At 48.5% G+C, this 22,122-nt stretch overlaps 1 protein-coding gene across 4 annotated transcripts in view; it reads right to left on the bottom strand.

Moving 5' to 3' along the window:
* Window positions 1-14,922: 14,922 nt before the first annotated feature.
* LOC146783118 (uncharacterized) overlaps window positions 14,923-22,122 on the bottom strand; it is a 77,766-nt gene continuing 70,566 nt past the window's right edge. For 2 of the 4 annotated variants that reach the window (XM_085637093.1, XM_085637095.1), the window contains exon 2: window positions 14,923-22,116. In XM_085637093.1, the coding sequence (XP_085493219.1) occupies window positions 20,262-21,479 (1,218 nt within the window). In that variant the 5' untranslated portion in view covers window positions 21,480-22,116 and the 3' untranslated portion in view covers window positions 14,923-20,261. The remainder of the gene's footprint in view (window positions 22,117-22,122) is intronic. The other 2 variants (XM_085637092.1, XM_085637094.1) reach the window with 1 other exon arrangement.

Raw genomic sequence — 22,122 nt, 5'->3', positions numbered from 1 at the left:
TTTTACCCAGCCTAAGCCGCTTCTTTGCTAACGAGCAGTAGTTGCTAAGACGCCAGGCGCGCTCCAATTTCTTACAGCCCTGCTTGAGGAGACACAGATCCTCCGTAAACCAGGGTTTGGAGGGAGAAGCCCTTGACTGTCTAGCCGAGGTGGGAATGGCAATGGCCGCCCAAGAGCCCGAAAGCCAGTTAGAAAAGGCAACAAGACACTGATCAAGGTCTTGTGACAGAGACGGCCTATTGGCCGCCAACGCCTTGGCAAACAATAGGGGGTCAACCTTCTTGAATGCTGGCTTATGACTGACCATTGGACTGACACCGGGCGGGGTCACCACCCATGAGAAGGGAATTAGATAGTGATCAGACCAGGGGACAGGGAGTGGAGCTTTAACAGAGATAGGGAAGTTGGAAAAAATAGGATCAAGAATATGGCCACCAATATGAGTAGCCTGATCGACCCATTGAGAGAGCTGCGCAGATTGGCAAGTATCAAGAAGATCACGTGTGTCTTTCGAATTATTATGGTCAAGATGAATATTGATATCGCCAAGAATCACATAATGAGAGAACTGTAAAGCTCTCATGGAGACCGCCTCCACACAGGCCTGAAGCAAAGCATGGGCTACTCCCGGCGGACGATAGATCAGGGACCCTCCAAGAGAAAAGTGGGCCGAGCAGCGAAGGTTAAAATCCGGAACTTCGCAGCCATCCCACGTGCTGAGAGAGCACCTATCCAACGCCAACATCTCTTTAAATATCACAGCCAAACCCCCACCTCTCCCAGTGGTACGATCTAATCTGCTGATTTTGTACCCCGAGGGAATGGCCAAGGTAACAATAGGGTCGGAGGAGTTATCAAGCCACGTCTCCGTAAGAAATAAAAAGTCCAGAGCTTTATCGTCCAGGAGCTCAAACACTTCTGCATGGTGCTTTTTCAGCGAGCGCACATTGAGTAGCGCCGCCGAAATGACCGAGGAGTTAGATATTTTAGAGCCAGAACCAACACCCAACTCGAGGCAGAAGCCACATGCCTCACACGCAAAGTCACTAGTTCCATACAGGTTAGGGAACAGCTTCGGGTTGCAAGACGACCCCCGCAGCCGAATAAGACACTCACGTGAGTAGGACCGGTGGCGAGAGTCCTCCCCCCTGAAATGGGCAGCATAACTGGCCCCGGCTCCCGTCGGGCTGCTGACGGGCGCAGACGGGCTTGCCTTAGGCGCGCCCGCTGCGCTCGTCCGCTGCGCGAACGTGCAGCGTGCATTTAAATAGTGCCGGTGGTGGGGAGACTAGAGCGCGTTCAAGATCAAAATGGCGCCCAGTACAGTCCCGCCGGAAGTGAGGAAAGCTCACACGGCAATGAAAAATACAATTTTAAAGTGCCCCCAAATGTATATCCTCCACAAGTGTGCAAATTCGTAAATTAATAGTTGGCAAAGATAAAACACAATTAAACACAGTTTAAAATGCGCAAACAATTGAACACAGTTAAAAAGTTGGTAAAGCAGCGATTTTGGATAGAAACAAGAACAAAATTCTGTCAGCCCTAAAGCACCTGCGAACGTGCAGCGTGCATTTAAATAGTGCCGGTGGTGGGGAGACTAGAGCGCGTTCAAGATCAAAATGGCGCCCAGTACAGTCCCGCCGGAAGTGAGGAAAGCTCACACGGCAATGAAAAATACAATTTTAAAGTGCCCCCAAATGTATATCCTCCACAAGTGTGCAAATTCGCAAATTAATAGTTGGCAAAGATAAAACACAATTAAACACAGTTTAAAATGCGCAAACAATTGAACACAGTTAAAAAGTTGGTAGACAATTTTTCACTCCTCCCACCTGCTTGCATGTATTTGTTTCTACTTCCGGGTCAGCAGCGGCTGAGTCAGCACCAGCAGAAAACGACTCCTCCTCCCACACCCCTAAACCTGACAGAAAAGCAAATAAATGTAGATATTTGACTAATTCTCATGGTTTCTCTTCAGTATTAATGCACTACACCGTTTCTGCAGCAGAAACCAATGACGGCTTGAAGCCTCAGGGCAAATTGTCACATTTTAAACATTTCAAGAGATAAAAAAAAAACAAGTTCCAGTTTTTCTCCTACGAGTCTCCCAGCAGCCGGCTGCCTGGACAGATGCACTGACCTGGAGAGGAGAGACAGCCTCTTTGTTGCTGCAACACAAGCAAAGGGCAGGCTTCAGGAACATTGCAGCACCTACCATCAAAGAAGAGAAGTAGGACTAGAGTCTACAGGGACACAACACTCACCGACTGAAGGCACTGGACATCCTCACAGATGCGCCTCGAATCCGCCCCCGATTCTCTAACTAGGAGCAGAACAGACAAGATAATACTTCAAAAGCATATTTAGCCTCTTGAACTGGAAAACCCAAGAACTCCGAAGTCGCTTCCGCGCTTGCACTTTGTGAGACCCAGGGTAGACTTCCAGTTCTTTATTAGGACTCTGGTGAAATGCACGAAAGGGGGTGAGCATGTAGAGAACAGGAGACCCCACAAGGCCAAGTACTCAAGCATTCATGTGCTCGGAAAATACCTTCTTGCAAAGGCGATACAACAGGAACCATACAATGCCCACCACTGAACGCCATGCAGTGTGCTGCACCAAACCCAAGATGCCATGCGGCGTGCCCTCATCAGAACTACCAAGAGAAACAAAATACTGCCTGCCAGCAGTCTCCTTCTACTTAACTAACAGGGCATCATTCTGGAGGGGGCCTGCCCTGCCCCTGGGCTCTGAAACAACCATGCCAACCCTCCCGATCCAGACGGGAGACCACCGATTTCAAGGCCAGTCTCCCGCCTCCCGATTCCTGTTTGCAAACACCAGATGGCTTGGCTTTTGCAGACAAGTACTGGTCTTGTGTGGCTCGCAGTATGCACTGCCAGTAACCTGGTCCGCATGCCAGAGCACAGCATTTTTGTCACGCTCTCTCGGCCTGCCATAGCGCTTCCTTAAAATAAACGGTATATTTTCATTCAGTCCTATAAATGACAATAAACCGACTGAGGCCTTAGTAGGAGTCAGTGGGTGAAATGGGCCTTACTGCCCACCTGTTTAATTACAGGGACTGAGATGCAATCCTGCAGCAAGTGCGAGTAGAGGGTCCACGCATGACACTTTAAAGGAAACTTATCTGGCAGTCCAAAAAATTCTACGTGGTCTTTATCTATGATGCAGCCTGATCTTCCCAGCGAAGCTTCGAGTAGTCACCGGGGAAAGATACTTATTTTCTTTAAAGCATCTGAGGCCAGCGAATGGATTGACCCTTTAGGGGGGTCCCCTTCTCCGGGGCCAAGTGGACAGGGATGTTGATCCCGATGGAGAAACGAAAGTCAGCGCAGCTGCGGAGGCAAGCTGGAAGAAGCGGAGGTGATGGTACTCTCTCCTAGATGGGAGCAGGCTGGAAGAAGCGGAGGTGATGGTACTCTCTCCTAGATGGGAGCAGGCTGGAAGAAGCGGAGGTGATGGTACCCTCTCCTAGATGGGAGCAGGCTGGAAGAAGCGGAGGTGATGGTACTCTCTCCTAGATGGGAGCAGGCTGGAAGAAGCGGAGGTGATGGTTCTCTTTCCTAGATGGGGGCAGGCTGGAAGAAGCGGAGGTGATGGTACTCTCTCCTAGATGGGAGCAGGCTGGAAGAAGCGGAGGTGATGGTTCTCTTTCCTAGATGGGGGCAGGCTGGAAGAAGCGGAGGTGATGGTACTCTCTCCTAGATGGGAGCAGGCTGGAAGAAGCGGAGGTGATGGTACTCTCTCCTAGATGGGAGCAGGCTGGAAGAAGCGGAGGTGATGGTTCTCTTTCCTAGATGGGGGCAGGCTGGAAGAAGCGGAGGTGATGGTACTCTCTCCTAGATGGGAGCAGGCTGGAAGAAGCGGAGGTGATGGTACTCTCTCCTAGATGGGAGCAGGCTGGAAGAAGCGGAGGTGATGGTACTCTCTCCTAGATGGGAGCAGGCTGGAAGAAGCGGAGGTGATGGTTCTCTTTCCTAGATGGGGGCAGGCTGGAAGAAGCGGAGGTGATGGTACTCTCTCCTAGATGGGAGCAGGCTGGAAGAAGCGGAGGTGATGGTACTCTCTCCTAGATGGGGGCAGGCTGGAAGAAGCGGAGGTGATGGTACTCTCTCCTAGATGGGAGCAGGCTGGAAGAAGCGAAGGTGATGGTACTCTCTCCTAGATGGGAGCAGGCTGGAAGAAGCGGAGGTGATGGTACTCTCTCCTAGATGGGAGCAGGCTGGAAGAAGCGGAGGTGATGGTACTCTCTCCTAGATGGGGGCAGGCTGGAAGAAGCGGAGGTGATGGTACTCTCTCCTAGATGGGAGCAGGCTGGAAGAAGCGGAGGTGATGGTACTCTCTCCTAGATGGGAGCAGGCTGGAAGAAGCGAAGGTGATGGTACTCTCTCCTAGATGGGAGCAGGCTGGAAGAAGCGGAGGTGATGGTTCTCTTTCCTAGATGGGGGCAGGCTGGAAGAAGCGGAGGTGATGGTACTCTCTCCTAGATGGGAGCAGGCTGGAAGAAGCGGAGGTGATGGTACTCTCTCCTAGATGGGAGCAGGCTGGAAGAAGCGGAGGTGATGGTACTCTCTCCTAGATGGGAGCAGGCTGGAAGAAGCGGAGGTGATGGTTCTCTCTCCTAGATGGGAGCAGGCTGGAAGAAGCGGAGGTGATGGTACTCTCTCCTAGATGGGAGCAGGCTGGAAGAAGCGGAGGTGATGGTTCTCTTTCCTAGATGGGGGCAGGCTGGAAGAAGCGGAGGTGATGGTACCCTCTCCTAGCTGGGAGCAGGCTGGAAGAAGCGGAGGTGATGGTACTCTCTCCTAGATGGGAGCAGGCTGGAAGAAGCGGAGGTGATGGTTCTCTTTCCTAGATGGGGGCAGGCTGGAAGAAGCGGATGTGATGGTACTCTCTCCTAGATGGGTGCAGGCTGGAAGAAGCGGAGGTGATGGTACTCTCTCCTAGATGGGAGCAGGCTGGAAGAAGCGGAGGTGATGGTACTCTCTCCTAGATGGGAGCAGGCTGGAAGAAGCGGAGGTGATGGTACTCTCTCCTAGATGGGAGCAGGCTGGAAGAAGTAGAGGTGATGGTTCTCTCTCCTAGATGGGAGCAGGCTGGAAGAAGCGGAGGTGGTGGTACTCTCTCCTAGATGGGAGCAGACTGGAAGAAGCGGAGGTGATGGTACTCTCTCCTAGATGGGAGCAGGCTGGAAGAAGCGGAGGTGATGGTACTCTCTCCTAGATGGGAGCAGGCTGGAAGAAGCGGAGGTGATGGTACGCTCTCCTAGATGGGAGCAGGCTGGAAGAAGCGGAGGTGATGGTACTCTCTCCTAGATGGGAGCAGGCTGGAAGAAGCGGAGGTGATGGTACGCTCTCCTAGATGGGAGCAGGCTGGAAGAAGCGGAGGTGATGGTACTCTCTCCTAGATGGGAGCAGGCTAGAAGAAGCGGAGGTGATGGTACTCTCTCCTAGATGGGAGCAGGCTGGAAGAAGCGGAGGTGATGGTACTCTCTCCTAGATGGGAGCAGGCTGGAAGAAGCGGAGGTGATGGTACTCTCTCCTAGATGGGAGCAGGCTGGAAGAAGCGGAGGTGATGGTACTCTCTCCTAGATGGGAGCAGGCTGGAAGAAGCGGAGGTGGTGGTACTCTCTCCTAGATGGGAGCAGACTGGAAGAAGCGGAGGTGATGGTACTCTCTCCTAGATGGGAGCAGGCTGGAAGAAGCGGAGGTGATGGTACTCTCTCCTAGATGGGAGCAGGCTGGAAGAAGCGGAGGTGATGGTACGCTCTCCTAGATGGGAGCAGGCTGGAAGAAGCGGAGGTGATGGTACTCTCTCCTAGATGGGAGCAGGCTGGAAGAAGCGGAGGTGATGGTTCTCTTTCCTAGATGGGGGCAGGCTGGAAGAAGCGGAGGTGATGGTTCTCTTTCCTAGATGGGGGCAGGCTGGAAGAAGCAGACGTGATGGTTCTCTTTCCTAGATGGGGGCGGGCTGAAAGAAGCGGAGGTGATGGTTCTCTTTCCTAGATGGGGGCAGGCTGGAAGAAGCGGACGTGATGGTTCTCTCTACTAGATGGGAGCAGGCTGGAAGAAGCAGAGGTGATGGTTCTCTTTCCTAGATGGGGGCAGGCTGGAAGAAGCAGACGTGATGGTTCTCTTTTCTAGATGGGGGCAGGCTGGAAGAAGCAGAGGTGATGGTTCGCTTTCCTAGATGGGGGCAGGCTGGAAGAAGCGGAGGTGATGGATCTCTTTCCTAGATGGGAGCAGTCTGGAAGAAGCGGAGGTGATGGTACTCTCTCCTAGATGGGAGCAGGCTGGAAGAAGCGGAGGTGATGGTACTCTCTCCTAGATGGGAGCAGGCTGGAAGAAGCGGAGGTGATGGTACTCTCTCCTAGATGGGGGCAGGCTGGAAGAAGCGGACGTGATGGTTCTCTTTCCTAGATGGGGGCAGGCTGGAAGAAGCAGACGTGATGGTTCTCTTTCCTAGATGGGGGCAGGCTGGAAGAAGCGGAGGTGATGGATCTCTTTCCAAGATGGGGGCAGGCTGGAAGAAGCAGGGGTGATGGTTCTCTCTCCTAGATGGGGGCAGGCTGGAAGAAGCGGAGGTGATGGTTCTCTTTCCTAGATGGGGGCAGGCTGGAAGAAGCAGACGTGATGGTTCTCTCTCCTAGATGGGACGTACTGCTGTGTGCTCAGATGGTACACTGGAGACACGGAGGTCCTGCCAGCAACAAATGACTCCCAGTTGGACGGACGAGGTGGCCCTGAGTATGGCACAGACAGTATGGGGGCAGGCTGGAAGAAGCGGAGGTGATGGTACTCTCTCCTAGATGGGAGCAGGCTGGAAGAAGCGGAGGTGATGGTACTCTCTCCTAGATGGGAGCAGGCTGGAAGAAGCGGAGGTGATGGTACTCTCTCCTAGATGGGAGCAGGCTGGAAGAAGCGGAGGTGATGGTTCTCTTTCCTAGATGGGGGCAGGCTGGAAGAAGCGGAGGTGATGGTTCTCTTTCCTAGATGGGGGCAGGCTGGAAGAAGCAGACGTGATGGTTCTCTTTCCTAGATGGGGGCGGGCTGAAAGAAGCGGAGGTGATGGTTCTCTTTCCTAGATGGGGGCAGGCTGGAAGAAGCGGACGTGATGGTTCTCTCTACTAGATGGGAGCAGGCTGGAAGAAGCAGAGGTGATGGTTCTCTTTCCTAGATGGGGGCAGGCTGGAAGAAGCAGACGTGATGGTTCTCTTTTCTAGATGGGGGCAGGCTGGAAGAAGCAGAGGTGATGGTTCGCTTTCCTAGATGGGGGCAGGCTGGAAGAAGCGGAGGTGATGGATCTCTTTCCTAGATGGGAGCAGGCTGGAAGAAGCGGAGGTGATGGTACTCTCTCCTAGATGGGGGCAGGCTGGAAGAAGTGGACGTGATGGTTCTCTTTCCTAGATGGGGGCAGGCTGGAAGAAGCAGACGTGATGGTTCTCTTTCCTAGATGGGGGCAGGCTGGAAGAAGCGGAGGTGATGGATCTCTTTCCTAGATGGGGGCAGGCTGGAAGAAGCAGGGGTGATGGTTCTCTCTCCTAGATGGGGGCAGGCTGGAAGAAGCGGAGGTGATGGATCTCTTTCCTAGATGGGGGCAGGCTGGAAGAAGCAGACGTGATGGTTCTCTCTCCTAGATGGGACGTACTGCTGTGTGCTCAGATGGTACACTGGAGACACGGAGGTCCTGCCAGCAACAAATGACTCCCAGTTGGACGGACGAGGTGGCCCTGAGTATGGCAAAGACAGTATGGGGGCAGGCTGGAAGAAGCGGAGGTGATGGTTCTCTTTCCTAGATGGGGGCAGGCTGGAAGAAGCAGATGTGATGGTTCTCTCTCCTAGATGGGGGCAGGCTGGAAGAAGTGGAGGTGATGGATCTCTTTCCTAGATGGAGGCAGGCTGGAAGAAGCGGACGTGATGGTTCTCTCTCCTAGATGGGGGCAGGCTGGAAGAAGCGGAGGTGATGGTTCTCTTTCCTAGATGGGGGCAGGCTGGAAGAAGCAGGGGTGATGGTTCTCTCTCCTAAATGGGGGCAGGCTGGAAGAAGCGGAGGTGATGGATCTCTTTCCTAGATGGAGGCAGGCTGGAAGAAGCAGACGTGATGGTTCTCTCTCCTAGATGGGGGCAGGCTGGAAGAAGCGGAGGTGATGGTACTCTCTCCTAGATGGGAGCAGGCTGGAAGAAGCGGAGGTGATGGTTCTCTCTCCTAGATGGGGGCAGGCTGGAAGAAGCGGAGGTGATGGTTCTCTTTCCTAGATGGAGGCAGGCTGGAAGAAGCAGACGTGATGGTTCTCTTTCCTAGATGGGGGCAGGCTGGAAGAAGCGGAGGTGATGGTACTCTCTCCTAGATGGGAGCAGGCTGGAAGAAGCGGAGGTGATGGTTCTCTCTCCTAGATGGGGGCAGGCTGGAAGAAGCGGAGGTGATGGTTCTCTTTCCTAGATGGGGGCAGGCTGGAAGAAGCAGGGGTGATGGTTCTCTCTCCTAGATGGGGGCAGGCTGGAAGAAGCGGAGGTGATGGTTCTCTTTCCTAGATGGGGGCAGGCTGGAAGAAGCGGAGGTGATGGTTCTCTTTCCTAGATGGGGGCAGGCTGGAAGAAGCAGACGTGATGGTTCTCTCTCCTAGATGGGACGTACTGCTGTGTGCTCAGATGGTACACTGGAGACACGGAGGTCCTGCCAGCAACAAATGACTCCCAGTTGGACGGACAAGGTGGCCCTGAGTATGGCACAGACAGTACAGATGGGGGCCCGCCATGAACTGATTTTCTACCGTGGGCAGTGAGTAATGATGTGATGAGGTGCTCAGTGGGAGACACAATGGTTCCGCCCCTACCTGGGACTTGCGTATTCTGAGACCGCTTAATGTGAGGTTTGGGAGTTGTAGTTTGTATAATTGTTTTACAGCCTGTGCTGACTGTTTCACACATCATTATACAAATATGAGGAATAGGTGTGTTTTTCAGTGTCGGTGTGGGGGCACAGATGGTGTCAACGCAGTACATACTAGTTCCTTACTAAGCTAGATGGGATGAGGTGGACATCCTAAAGATGTAGGGACCAGGGGTCTAGAGCTGTGGCGGTGCTGTGGGTATTAACTCCCTGCGACTGCTACAGAGTACGGATGTCTAGCATAGCGTATTCGTTGTTCCTTATCTGTGTCCCTGGTTTGATCACAGATAAGAAACGGGGTATGGGGTGGGAACTGCAGATTCATGTGCCACTTGCTGTTAGGTGGGCGGGTTTGCGGTACTGCTCAGGGGGTGGGGGAGTTGGGGAATAGGACAGTTATGTCTATAATACAGTTTCAAGGGGGATGTGGCTGCTTGTGTGATTGGATGTTGGGATGTGTGAAGTGGTGTTGTTTATTGGTGTGTCCGGATCTTGTGCCGAGCCTAAATGATACAAAAGATGGCGGACGCGACATTTAAACTCCTAGCTTGGCATGTCAGGGGACTAATGCATCTTGAGAAACGGCAAAGAGTGTATGCGTATCTCAAACGAAATCATGTCTCTATGGCCTTTTTGCAGTAAATGCATGTTTGGGTGGACTGCGTAACCAGTTTGCGTAGACGCTGGAGGGAACAATTGTTCAATACGTCCTATTCAGGTTATGCACAGGGCATCATGGCATGGGTGGCTCCGGGGGTACTGTTCCAGTAGAGGGGGCATGTGCAGGACCCTGAGGGTAGGTTTGTTGTTTTGACTGGAGTCCCGGATGGGCAGGAGGTCTGCTTTGTGAATGTCTGTGCTCCTATTGTTGACTGTCCATCCTTCTTCACTGACGTGGCGATGGCCGCTGCCATATTTCTGACCGCTGACATGATACTGGTGGGCGATTGTAATTGTGTACTTGACTGGTGGTTACAGCGCAAATCCCCCCGTGAAAAAACAAAACCCCAAATGACTGGCCAACTGAAGGGACTGATGCAGGGACTCGGCCTGGCGGATGCGTGGAGGGAGGGACTTCCAAGCCACATCGGAGAGCGGTTTATATAGTAGGCTGGACACTTGCTTTCCTACCGTGGGGCTTGCTTCACAGGTCAGAGAGGCGGCCTCTCTGGCGCAATACATATCTGATCATTACCCACTTCTAGTGCGCCTGCTGAGGGGACGTGTAGACCCCAAGGTTCCGCTATGGCGTTTGCGAGGCGAGGCTCTGACAGACCCACCGTTTGCGGCTGTGGTGCACGAGGAGCTTTCGCATTATTTCAGGGAGATCTGGGGAAGTTCAAGCAGCAGGGCATGACTGGGATGCAATGAAGGTTGGACTCAGGGGGGTCTGTTTGAACACTACATACGGGGTGAAACAACAGTTGGTCTGTGACTTGGAGAAAGAAATGAGGCCAGACTCTCTGACCTGGCGGGGGTGGTCTCAACGCAACCCCAGAAGCTTGAAGAATGGAGGTGCACACGCAGTGCTCTATTAGATGACTGGCGAAGGCTGTAAAGTACACGTTCACTGCATATCGGCTGAGATTACATGACGAGCGCGGACTGGACAGCAGCCATGTTGGCATGACCGCTGAGGCAACAGGAGTCCTGTGAGCCTATTTTGGCCTTACAAATTAGCGGAGGTAAAGTAGTTAACTCCCAGGTGGCTATAAATGAGGTGTTCAAGGCTCATCTTGAAAGGGACCATGCGAAAAGAGTGACCAGATCCGATGACATGGACATGGACTTTCTGGCAGGCTTGAAAGTCCCTAGGATGGGGGAGGAAGAGACGCAATCCCTCGACGTCGACATAACCGAAGAGGAGATCCTAGCATCTGAAAGTGACAAAAACGCCAGGGGGAGATGGCCTTCTGGCCAAAGTTTACCATAAATATGACGATGTGATGCTTGATAGGCTACTGGAAGTGTACCTGGAGGCGCACCAATGTGGACGCCTCCCGGATACTATGCATAAGGCTCTTGTGGTGCTGGCGCCAAAACCAGGCAAGTTACTGGTGGAGGTGACGTCTTAAAGACCGCTCTCCATGTTAAATGTGGACGTGGAAATACTGAGCGGTCTGTTGGCTACCCGTCTGCTCCTCTGTCCATCTGCCCTTGTTCATGAGGTTCAGTGCGGGTTCATTCCAAAGAGGAGCACCATGTATATTTTATATAGACAATTTCATGTTATCCATGCCCCTAGTCTACGGGATGGCTTCTATGTGCTAGGGGAATATCTCTGGCAGGTCTTGGACAGAATGTGTTTTGGACCCAAATACGTTTCATGGCTCAAGCTACTTTACACTGATCCCGTGGCCAGTGTCCAGATGTGTGGTTTGGTTTCTGCAGGCTTCCCACTACATAGCGGCACGAGACAGGGGTGCGCTCTGTCTCCATTGTTATTCGCGCTGGCGATGAAAATATTGGCAGCGCTGTTACGACAGAGGTTAGAGCCTTGGGGTATCCGAGTGGGCGACAATATATGTGATCTCACAAAACACGGACGATGCCCTAGTATATTTACGAGATCCAGAAGATTCTTTCCCAGTGCTGTTGGGTGCCCTGGCAGACTTTAAGGGGTGGTATCCGGACTTTGTTAACGCTCAGAAATACCGCCTGCTGCTGCTGGGCGGTCTGGCAACTATAGACCGCGCAATGCTCCCTTGATTTGGGTTACCGTGGAATATGGAGGATATACGCGATCTTGGGTATAAAATAGCTTATGAGAAAACAGCGTTTGCTGGGGTTTAATATAGGCAGAGTGGTTGAGGGTCTGCGAACTTCGGTACAGTTCCGGGGGGGACCCCTCTCTCTCTCTCTCTCTCTCTCTCTCTCTCTCACTGATGGTGAGGACAGCCCTAGTACACATGGTGGTGGTGCCAGTGTGTCTGTATGATCTGTAAGGCACACTACACGAGATCCCCAGACACTACTTCAAAGAGCTGGACAGTCTAAGAATAGATCTCCTCTGGGCCACAAAACGGAAGAGAATAGGACAGACCATGGTGAAACAAACGTGGGAGCAGGGAGGCATTGAACTTTCCAATCTTGAGCTCTATTATATGGCCGCCCACCTTCAGCATGCAGTCCCATGGCTCGATGAGGATGATAATTGGGAGAAAAGGCTGCTAAGAGGTTCATGTGGGACGTGTACTCTTCCGGAACTGCTTATGCGTGGTGCATGGATCCTGAGTTCACACCCATTTTTGATCACATCTGGGAATAGGTGGTAACGAGGGTCCTTCATCGCATGCCATATGCACAGGTTTGCTGATATGGGTATTAAAACCATTTGCGGAGATAATGAAAGTCATGTCGATACATAAATGGCAGAAGGGGGTTGTTATGTTCTGTGTGACCTGTATCTTGGGGGCCAGTTTATCAAGCGTGATGATGCGATTGACTCATTTGCGTTGGGTTCTGGACAATGCCTACAATACGCCAAGATATCGACCAGTGCGCACGAGATTCGGCCCTGTTTTTCTGAGCAACCACTGCCCTCCCAAACGCTGCAGAGGTTGCTATATCTGACTGAGGGTCAAAGACTCTAAGCTCATTTCTATAGGGCCCTACAAGATGACCTACCGGAGTCCCCCAAGGCACACAGTAAATGGGAAGAGGCGCTCATTGAAAAAATTTAGCTGCAAATTCTTGGTGTTAGAGCTGATGCTGGCTACAAGAATGAGGTATAAAAAAAAAACTTACCAACTGTCACAGGTAATGAGTCACTATTAGTAAAATAAACACTGGGATACTTTGCACCGAGACTACGGACACGAAAGTAATACATTTAGTAACATGTTTCCGCAGCACGGAAGAGACCTGCAACATTGGCTGCATGCTTTATATCAATGGATGTCGAATGGTTTAACTACATCACCACATGAGCAGCTAGGGGGGTGGGGGGCGTTGGGGAATACATGTTCAAACCTGCAAGGAAATCAACTTGTGTTTCTGTACATCTCCTACAGAGAAAATGATGGTTGTGAAATATACTATATTGAGAACCCAATAAAAAAAACATTTAAAAAAAACACAATAACAAAGGTTATGGAGTGACATATAGGATGGTTGCTTAGTGTACAGAAGAAAGAGACCATATACAAATGGGTGTGTACTTAGTACAGCAGGCTGAATGGATTGAAATGATCGTATCCTTCCCTGGATAAGAAATGTTGGTGTTTATGTGGCTTGGAAAGGAATGGAGCACATACGGGATGTGAGCGCCCTAAAAGAAAGATTCTGTTCGAAATGCTGAGCAGCATAAGGAACACACTCCGCTGTCGGACAGCTGCCGCTATAGCAGAGACTCCGATGGACCTGAGAACCCCGGATATGAAGGACAATCAAGAGATTATCTCAACACATGCTGCTTGCAGACAAGCAAGCAATCACAGCCCATTGGAACAAGGTGGATTCTCCAGACTGACCGGGCAGGGTACTATGGACGTTGATAGCTACAGGGATACCTACATGGGATCTACTAGATGAAAGGAGTAAATCTGAACCTACGTGCAAGCCGCTGATGCTCCTTGTCCCTTCCAAGACCTCCACCAGCTCTCGAGTTATGTGACCCCTCAAGGAACTTTTTTTAGGGATGGAAGGGGGGGGGGGCAGATGTAGAGATTTTGAACTGGATTTGGAACTGTGTTTTTACGGTTTAGTTGGTTAAATGCTGACAAATGTATCTAACATTACGTTAAAAAAATAATAAAATGTTATTAAACATTTTAGTGGTTGGTAGACTGCATGAGCTGGTAGGGAGGGTATATTACAACAAAGGATGCAGTCCCTAGAGAGAGAGAGAGTAAACCGGAAAAGAAGAGGACTGGTCGGTGTAGGTTAATGTCCGAAAAGGGGGAGTAGGTGTCTCCCACTTTAGGAACTAGGGCCCTCACACTGGGTGTCATGCTTCATCATAGGGCGTGCTCCTCGTCAGGTCGACGCTGCAATGCCTGACGGGCACCCTATGAGGGGCTCTTTGTCGGAGATCTTTTATTCCCAATGCCATTAGGTGCGGTGCGGGTATAGGGCCTTGTGGTGTAAATGAGTGTCGAATGTGTGGGTAGTAATAATAAAGTGGTACTCAAAAGCAATTTTAATCAGCAAGTCCACTAATCTCATTTAAAAAATGATAGTGGCGCACGGCTGATGTACTGTTCAGCAGTGGATCAAGTCTAGAGGTCAACATGTTTCTTGCCTAGGTTGTCCTAGGATCAAATGGCAATTCTTCAGGACGAAAGATGTGAAACAAACTATCTACACAGTGGTTGGTTTCCTTAATTAGTATCCAGGGTTGACCAAACACACAAATAACCCAACAGTGAGGTACCTGGTTTGATATAGACCGACCCAACTTGGGGGGCGATCACCTGCAGCATCGAATGCTGGCAGAGGGAGCGTTAAGAATTACCTAATGTTGGTTGTGTTGCGGTCAATTAGCCGATTGACCAACCATCACTCCACCGGTTCGGCAGAGTGGTAGGGAGGGTACCAGCAGCTCCTATAAGGGGTTATTTTGGCTATCTCTGAGCTATGTACAATAGAAGAAACTGCAAGAAAACATAAATGCAAAATCAGAACAGTAATTGAGAAAGTGATCGCACCCTTAAACGGCCCATCTGGCTTCCCATGATGTAAAGGAAGGATACTGGCGCGACCCGGCTCCTTTTAGACAAGGCTTCCCCAACGAGGGGCTCACGAGCTGCAATAGCTCTACAGTCACCTAGATGTTCCTAGATGGTTTTGAGATTGGATGAATAGGAATAGATCATGTTTGCCCAGTAACGTTGAGGCACTTTTAGGTGAATCTGAATGCAATCAAATGTACACCATAAAATGTCATTTATACAACGAAACGCTATTGAAGTGAAATGAATGCAATGAATTCACAAAGAGACCTGCACAGGTACAATTCCTCCCTAGATGTGCTCACTGGTGGGCCAGTAACATTTGATGCCAACATTACAGTATACGTATGTTATTTATTTCTAATAGGTTTATGTGGGTATTACCATAATTGCCACAAACAGATTCAGTAACACATTTATCCACTACACGAACAGCTAACTACATATAGTGCATTCAATTCTTAAACATATCAATAATATTCATGAGAGACATACAAGAAGTTACAGATTTTAGATTTAGTAATTGTTCCAAATGATCTTATTGACAAATGATTGCTGCTTTTTACGAAGGTCCAAAGTGTGCAATCCCTTTGCTTAGGGCATTACAGCAATCTATGATCCAAGGATTCCATAACACTGTCACTGCTGACCCAGTGTTTCCTACCTGGAGATGCAAGCCCTTCTTTCATCGAGGGTGGATGCGTGAGGGATATCAATAAGCACGCGGGCTCGCTCATCTTTTTTCTCTCAGTGGCAACCAGTGCCGAAACCCTAATCGCTCTCACAGGCAAAAAAGCCATAAAGTGTTCGTAATTCTTGCTCCCTTAGGGCCTCTTCTTATGTTATACATTGCTCGGATTTCCTTATTTCGAAATGTTCTATCCGTGCCAAGCTATTCTATGCGAGGTAATTATCACTTTAATTTACTACTGCTAGTCCCTTTCCAGGCTGGGTGCGATAAGTAACTTCTCAAATATGTATCACTCCTCTGATCTATTTACTGGAAAGTTGCCATTGGCAATGGGAAATATAGGTACGATCAAGACTGTGATGGCATTATTGCTAAGAAATATGAACTTGATGATATCCCCCTTGGAGGATCAAACGCATATGGGGAAGAGAGGAAACTTTTCTTTATGTTTTCAGTATTAAGCCAGTTGATGCAGTCCAATCCTTCGCAGGATCCGATCCACTGAAAGGAGTTTGTGCGCTTCTCTTATAGCTGCACAGCAATTTTATTTAGCATTTATCACTAATACCACTCGAGGTTTAGCAACTTTTGTGTCCTATTATTCTTTTTCACTGATGTACTACTTTGGTTTTCTATATTTATTTCTTGCAAATCAAGCAATCAATTCGGCGAAACGGAGAAAAGAGGTAAAAGTTCATTTGAGAACAGAGGTGGATTTAGCGGCTCCTGAGTGGCCCCAGTTTGTGGGAGAACCTTCTGCCCCAGTGCTTTACTCATCTTACATATGCAGGACACTGCAGTTTATTGTTGTCCATCATATCTCGTTTTGTTGGATCATTTCTGCACATTCTACTCAAATCTTTCTAGTAAAAGCGGATTATCTTGTTGTGCAGATTACATCTTCTTGCACCCAAACAAACACAATGTCGTAAATGCCTTGGCTTTATTCCAGCACTGGGCATATCTGTAAATGCTTCGGCATCAACCTCTCAAATTTCATGTTCTTCGTAGTGCTGCACTGAGCTAAAGACCGCTTTTCTCTGGGATCTGGAAGTGGCCACATCTTTGCCTACTCATTAGTTGTGTTTTGAAGGTATCCACAAATGGCTTTGCATACTATGGTCATGTGAGATTTCTTTCCCAGCGTGTGCAACACTTTGAGGGTTTCTACGCACAGAGCGGAGAATCAAATGGGCAGTGAGGCCTCTAGAACTGTAGTTGTATTGTAGAGATGTAGGTAGCGCTTGTGCTGCCTTTATGAGACATGCTGTATTCAAGATATGGGCATTAAGCTCCGCCCTCTTTCCACCAATTTTTTTTACTTGGCTCCTGTTACTGTCCTTTGTAAATAGTGGTTTTCATTGGATAATAGGCGTAGCAGTCCCTCCTTAGTACCACTTTTTCTGTTATTGTAGCATCCCATAAGGACTGCCCCGTTACATGTCCTGTTACTCGTTATGTTATTTATTAGTTTCAACGCACTCTTTTCTCCTTTTTTGCTTCTTTAAGCTCAGGAACGGCACACAGCCACGCATGCTCATCCTCCCAGACTGCAGCAGAATCCTCTTCTCGTTCACACCCTCTCTTTGGCTGCAGCTGCCTCCTTCCTTCTTTTTTGACCGTAGGGCTAATGTTAAGAATGTACACTTTTTAGCATTTGTGGCATGCATGCTCGTTATGGCCAGTCTAGGGGCCTCTCCCCACTTCAACTGCACCCCCTCTGCGGCAGAGCGCACATGTACGACGGGCAGGACAGCTGAGCCACGAAAACATTATGTGACTCCCGGCTTCCTAGTGTCATGCTGCACTTTAACTTTTAATATGACGGCCACACACCTCGCCAAACAAAACTTTTTTTTTTACCAGCATGGCACGCCTTGCATCTTTCTTTATGCCGGACTTGCCATATTTTTCATTATTTAGCATGCGGAAAGCAACAAATTCTCTCAATGTACTAGTTAGTAAAGCAAATATTGACCCTCTTCTGTTGTAGACTGGTGTTTATTTTGACCTGTGACCGAGCGGTTCCAATATGCCCTCTGCATTGAGTGGTTTTTAATTGCTCTTCCTAAATGGCTGTCTAAACTATTGAATCACTCTCTGCCAGAGAGTGAGACTAACAAGGGCTGCGTCAGGACTCGTGACCATTATACGTGCATCTCAGGGCAAACTACCCCGTAGCACCCAAGGAGACGTTTCCAACGTCACCACCTCGGCATTGTCAACCTAACTTGCTAACGACTCAAGACTGAATACAGTTTGTTATATAGCACACTCTGCTGAGTTGGCGGAGTTAAATGCCAAGGTACCACTCATATTTAGTGATGGTAGGCTGCACTGAGTGCTTGGTCATCGAAACTAAAGAAATGCATCAAAATGAAGTTTCAGGGCCAGAGCTTTGTGTAAAAGCAGGGGTCATCGAGTGCCAGGGTATACTCGCGTTATAACTATGGAATCGCTTTGAAGTAAAATGGTGAGACAGAGTCACTGTTTTACAGTGACGCAAATGATAAAATAGGAATACTTGTAATTTTACTGAGTAGATTACATGTGAAAAACACACATTTATAATTTGTGTTTATTAATGCAATTTTGTTAATTTTAAACAGATGTTTATCGGCTGTTCCCTATCACAGAATCTATGCAGTTAAAAAACAGCTATTCTGTTTGTGTGCGGGAGGGTGTAGTTATGTCACCGGGGCGTGGGCGTCAGAGTCCGTTTACTGTACTGGTACTTCATTTAGCCAGCCTCCTCGCGTATATAAAGACCGGTGAGTCGGCTTGTGATCCTTCAACCTACAGCTGAAGAAGAAAAAGCATTTGCGATGCAATCGGTCTCACATTACTGAAAGTTTGAGCTACTGGTGTTGCCAATATGAATGCAACGCCAAAACATCAAACTTTCAGTAATGCGTCGCCTAGTGCATTGAAAATGCTTGTTCTCTTACTGCCCGCTGGAAGTGAACTCATTCAGCTCCTCTGCATAATCTTATTCCAACTCTTTTGCCAGAAAGAAGCTGTGTGTGTGGGTCAAGACTGGATATTCCCAATGGTATTTCAAAGCCTTTTTTTGTAATAATCCCATTGTCTGCCCATTGTTTTGAGTCATAATGTTAAAATGTTGTCTCCAGAATGACAAAGCTAGAAATACAAGAATTGGATTCCTGTAGGTTGTTTCGTGAAGCCTCTCTTATACTCCTAAACTGCATTAATGGGGCAGTGCAACCGTGGCATTCAGTCAGGCCTGCTAAGGGAAAAGCCAACCTGCATCATGAAAGGGTCCTAATGAGAGCTCGGTTAAGTGACTGGTGGACAGCGACACAGGGCTGTTAGAGCAAGGGGGCTGGGGAAGGAGGAAGAAAAGCCAAGAGCTGACTGAAGGAATCAGAGGATGAGGAAGAGAAGAGAGGAGGCAGATGATAGCGGTAGTAGAATGGGAAGCAAAAAAGAAGTACAACTGTGTGTAGAAAAAGAAGATAAGAGGGACAAAGGGTGCACAAGAGTGGAGAAGAAACAGACAATAATGGCTTCCTGAGACGAAACAGTCGAGATACGCTACTATTTCTTTAAAGTCTTAGCCAAGAACAGTTGTGCACTGCCATTATCAGCCGCTGATGTAGATGTCGATTCACCCATGTGCATGCTCGTGTGTCCACTCCTGGTAAGCTCAGGGTGTGTCTACCAGGTCCTTATATTGTCTTTTATTCTTGCGCCTGCTCCAGTTCACTTTCCTTTTCTGCTGATCCTGTGCCTCCTGTGGGCCTCCTGACAGCTCTTGAAGGCTGAGGGCGGACTACAACTCTTTACACGTTTCTTTCACAGACAGGAGTTTGTGTTCTTATCATGACAGGAATGAGCCTCTTCCAGTGTCACTGAATTCTTAGATGATGTTCTGCATTAATCTCTTACATTTACTGCACATGGTGTTTGTAATCCTTGCATTAGCTCAAAAGCAGCTTCTTTCTGAATTCAAACCTGGTCACCTCGATGGTCATCCTGTCTGAATTCCTACCAGGTCTCTGGATTAATCCTGTTCACCTATGAATACTGGGACTTTTCCTGTTACCTTGTTCCACGTTTCATTCGCTACACATTGCATCTCCAGATGTGTCACACTGTGTGTCATCACCCTTCAATCTGTGCCATCACTTGGTGTCTTCACCGTGTCATCACTCTTCACTGTATGCCATCACTGTGTGTTCTTACTGCGTGTAATCACTCTTCAATGTGTGCCATCACTGTGTGTCTTCACTGTGAATCATCACTGTACGTTGTCAAGGTGTGTCATCACTCTTCACTGGGTGTCGTCACTGTGTGTCTTCTCTATGTTTCTACACTGTGCATCTTTCGGTTCTTAGGAGAGAAAACCTCAACCATTTTATTATTTAGGACTTTCTTCTTGAAGGCGAGGTCAGTTTTTTATCAGTTAGGATCTCCAAGTCATTCTTGTGTTTCAGGTTAGGGTTGTGTTACGGCCCTCTCTTTTATGATGGATCAATGGTGTCCCCCTGTATCTGCATATGGGTGTTTTTCTCCTCTTTTTTTGCTGATGGTCATTTATTTGCAATTGAGATACCAAAGTTCTTTACACAGTCACTGCTCTAGTATGGTCTTTGTTCAGTCTGCATTGACTGCTGGTATTTTCGCATTGATGGTACACTGAAGCCCTTACAACACTAGCAGCACATGTTTGCATACTTACAATAACAAAAATGAATCTCCTTTCTAGGCAGGGCACACCAGGATAATATTCAACCAATTTGATTAGTGTCCTTTATGATTCGTATATTTAATACGTATTTTCTAGAATAATGGATTTTGGATCTTTGGACTGTAAGCTCGGACTATTGTTGGGGATGAATCGACAATCATAGCGGAATAACACAACAGCAGTATATGTTATTGATTTTGCAGTTTTGTCGTGGATGTCACAACCTCAATCAATCATGGCACTACAGCTAGAGTTAGGGGTGGGCAACATTTTATTTTGTGGTAGAAGAGTCACTGTTATCATCTTGCTCAGTTTTTATATACATTTGGTAGACAGAGTCCCACTGCACGCCGTTAATCACGTCAGACTTAACTGTGGCAGAGTTATTCACATCCTCTCTCCATTCTGCTGTGTGTGTTCGCCGATGTGCCCTTAGGTTAGATGATTCCGTGAAGCTCTTCCCACATTCAGTGCAGCTGTACGGCTTTTCTCCTGTATGTGTTCGCCGATGGTTCCTTAGTTTTGCGGATTCAGAAAAGCCCTTTCCACATGTTACGCACATGTAGGGTTTTTCCCCTGTGTGTGTTCGTTGATGACACTTTAGATGAGAAGACTGATAAAATCTCTTCCCACATTCACTGCATTTGTACGGTTTTTCTCCTGTATGTATTCGCTGGTGAGATCTTAGTTTTGATGAATCAGTAAAGTTTTTTCCACAGTCACTGCAGTTGTATGGTTTTTCACCTGTGTGTAGTCTCAGGTGACATGTTAGGTTTGATGCTCGATTAAACCGCTTTCCACATTCCTTGCATCTATAAGGTTTTTCGACTATGTGGATTTGCTGATGTGTTTTGAGGGTTAATGATTCTATAAATCCCTGCCCACACTCTTTGCAAATGTATGGTTTATCTCCTGCATGTCTTTGCACATGGTGCTTTAAGGCCAAAGAGTTACTGAAACTCATATTACATTCATTGCATATATATATTTTTTCTTCAGTGTGTATTCGCTGATGTATCTTTAGTTTTGATAATTCACGAAAGCCCTTTCCACATTCGCTGCACTTGTGTGGTTTTTCTCCTGTTTTCATTTGCTGATGCCTCGTTAGGTTTGATAATCGGTTAAAACTCTTTCCACAATCGCTGCACTTGTACGGCTTTTGACCTGTGTGCATTTGATGATGTGCTGTTAAGTGTGATGACTGACTAAAGCTCGCCCCACATTCAATGCACATAAATGGTTTCTCTCCAGTGTGTGTTCTCTGATGGTTCTTGAGCTGTGAAGGAAAACTGTAGCTCTTCTCACAGTCGCTGCATGCAAATGGTCTTTCTCTTGTGTGTGTTCTATAATGGGTCTTCAGCTGTGCCGGGGAGCTGTAGCTCTTCTCACAGTCACTGCACTTGTATGGCTTTGCTCTATTGATTGGCTTATCAGGGTTGAGGACGTTAAAGCAAACATCCAATGGTGGTGTTTGCTGATCGGCCATCATGTCCAATGAATCATTGAAGCTATTCCTTGCCCATTCAGCACAGGTCCATGTGCGATTGCCAATTAATGTTGAATGGTAATTAAAATGCTCCACACACTCGTGCCACACATGGCGTCACTATTGGGTTATCAATTCTCAAGTTGAAGTTGGTTTTGGCTGAGAGTTGACTGGGTCACTTTGCTTATCCAGGCCGTGCGTGGATATTCCTCTGCCTGGAACATACCAGGACTCCTTTCTTTTCACCTTCAATCATGCATGCGCTGTACCCTTCAGGATGTTCTCTTCTGCTGTGTGGTGGCGAAGTTGTGTTTACTACAGATCAACACCACAGCGTGAATGGCATTCTTTTAAAAAGAGGAGCTCCTTCATAATCACGCCACACCATGATTTATCTAGGGTCTTTGTGTGGTATGCCAGTGCCTTGGTTTTGTTTTGAATCTGTATTGTGTGTACCCTGGCCCTGAAGCGTTCAGCTTCTGCTGGGCTGGTCATGTAACATTTCACGCAGGTGGATTATTTTGTCTCTTGAGATTGGTGACCTTTAGTTCCGCCTCTTGTTGCAGATTCCCGAAATACATCCAGCTGTCAGCATCAGTCGTTATATATGATCTTCATAGTCGTTTACAGGCCAGGTCTGCTGAAT

The sequence above is a fragment of the Triturus cristatus genome, chromosome 12, assembly GCF_964204655.1.
Source record: "Triturus cristatus chromosome 12, aTriCri1.1, whole genome shotgun sequence".
Classification (NCBI taxonomy): Eukaryota; Metazoa; Chordata; class Amphibia; order Caudata; family Salamandridae; genus Triturus; species Triturus cristatus.
This window is presented reverse-complemented; position numbering and strand designations above follow the sequence as displayed.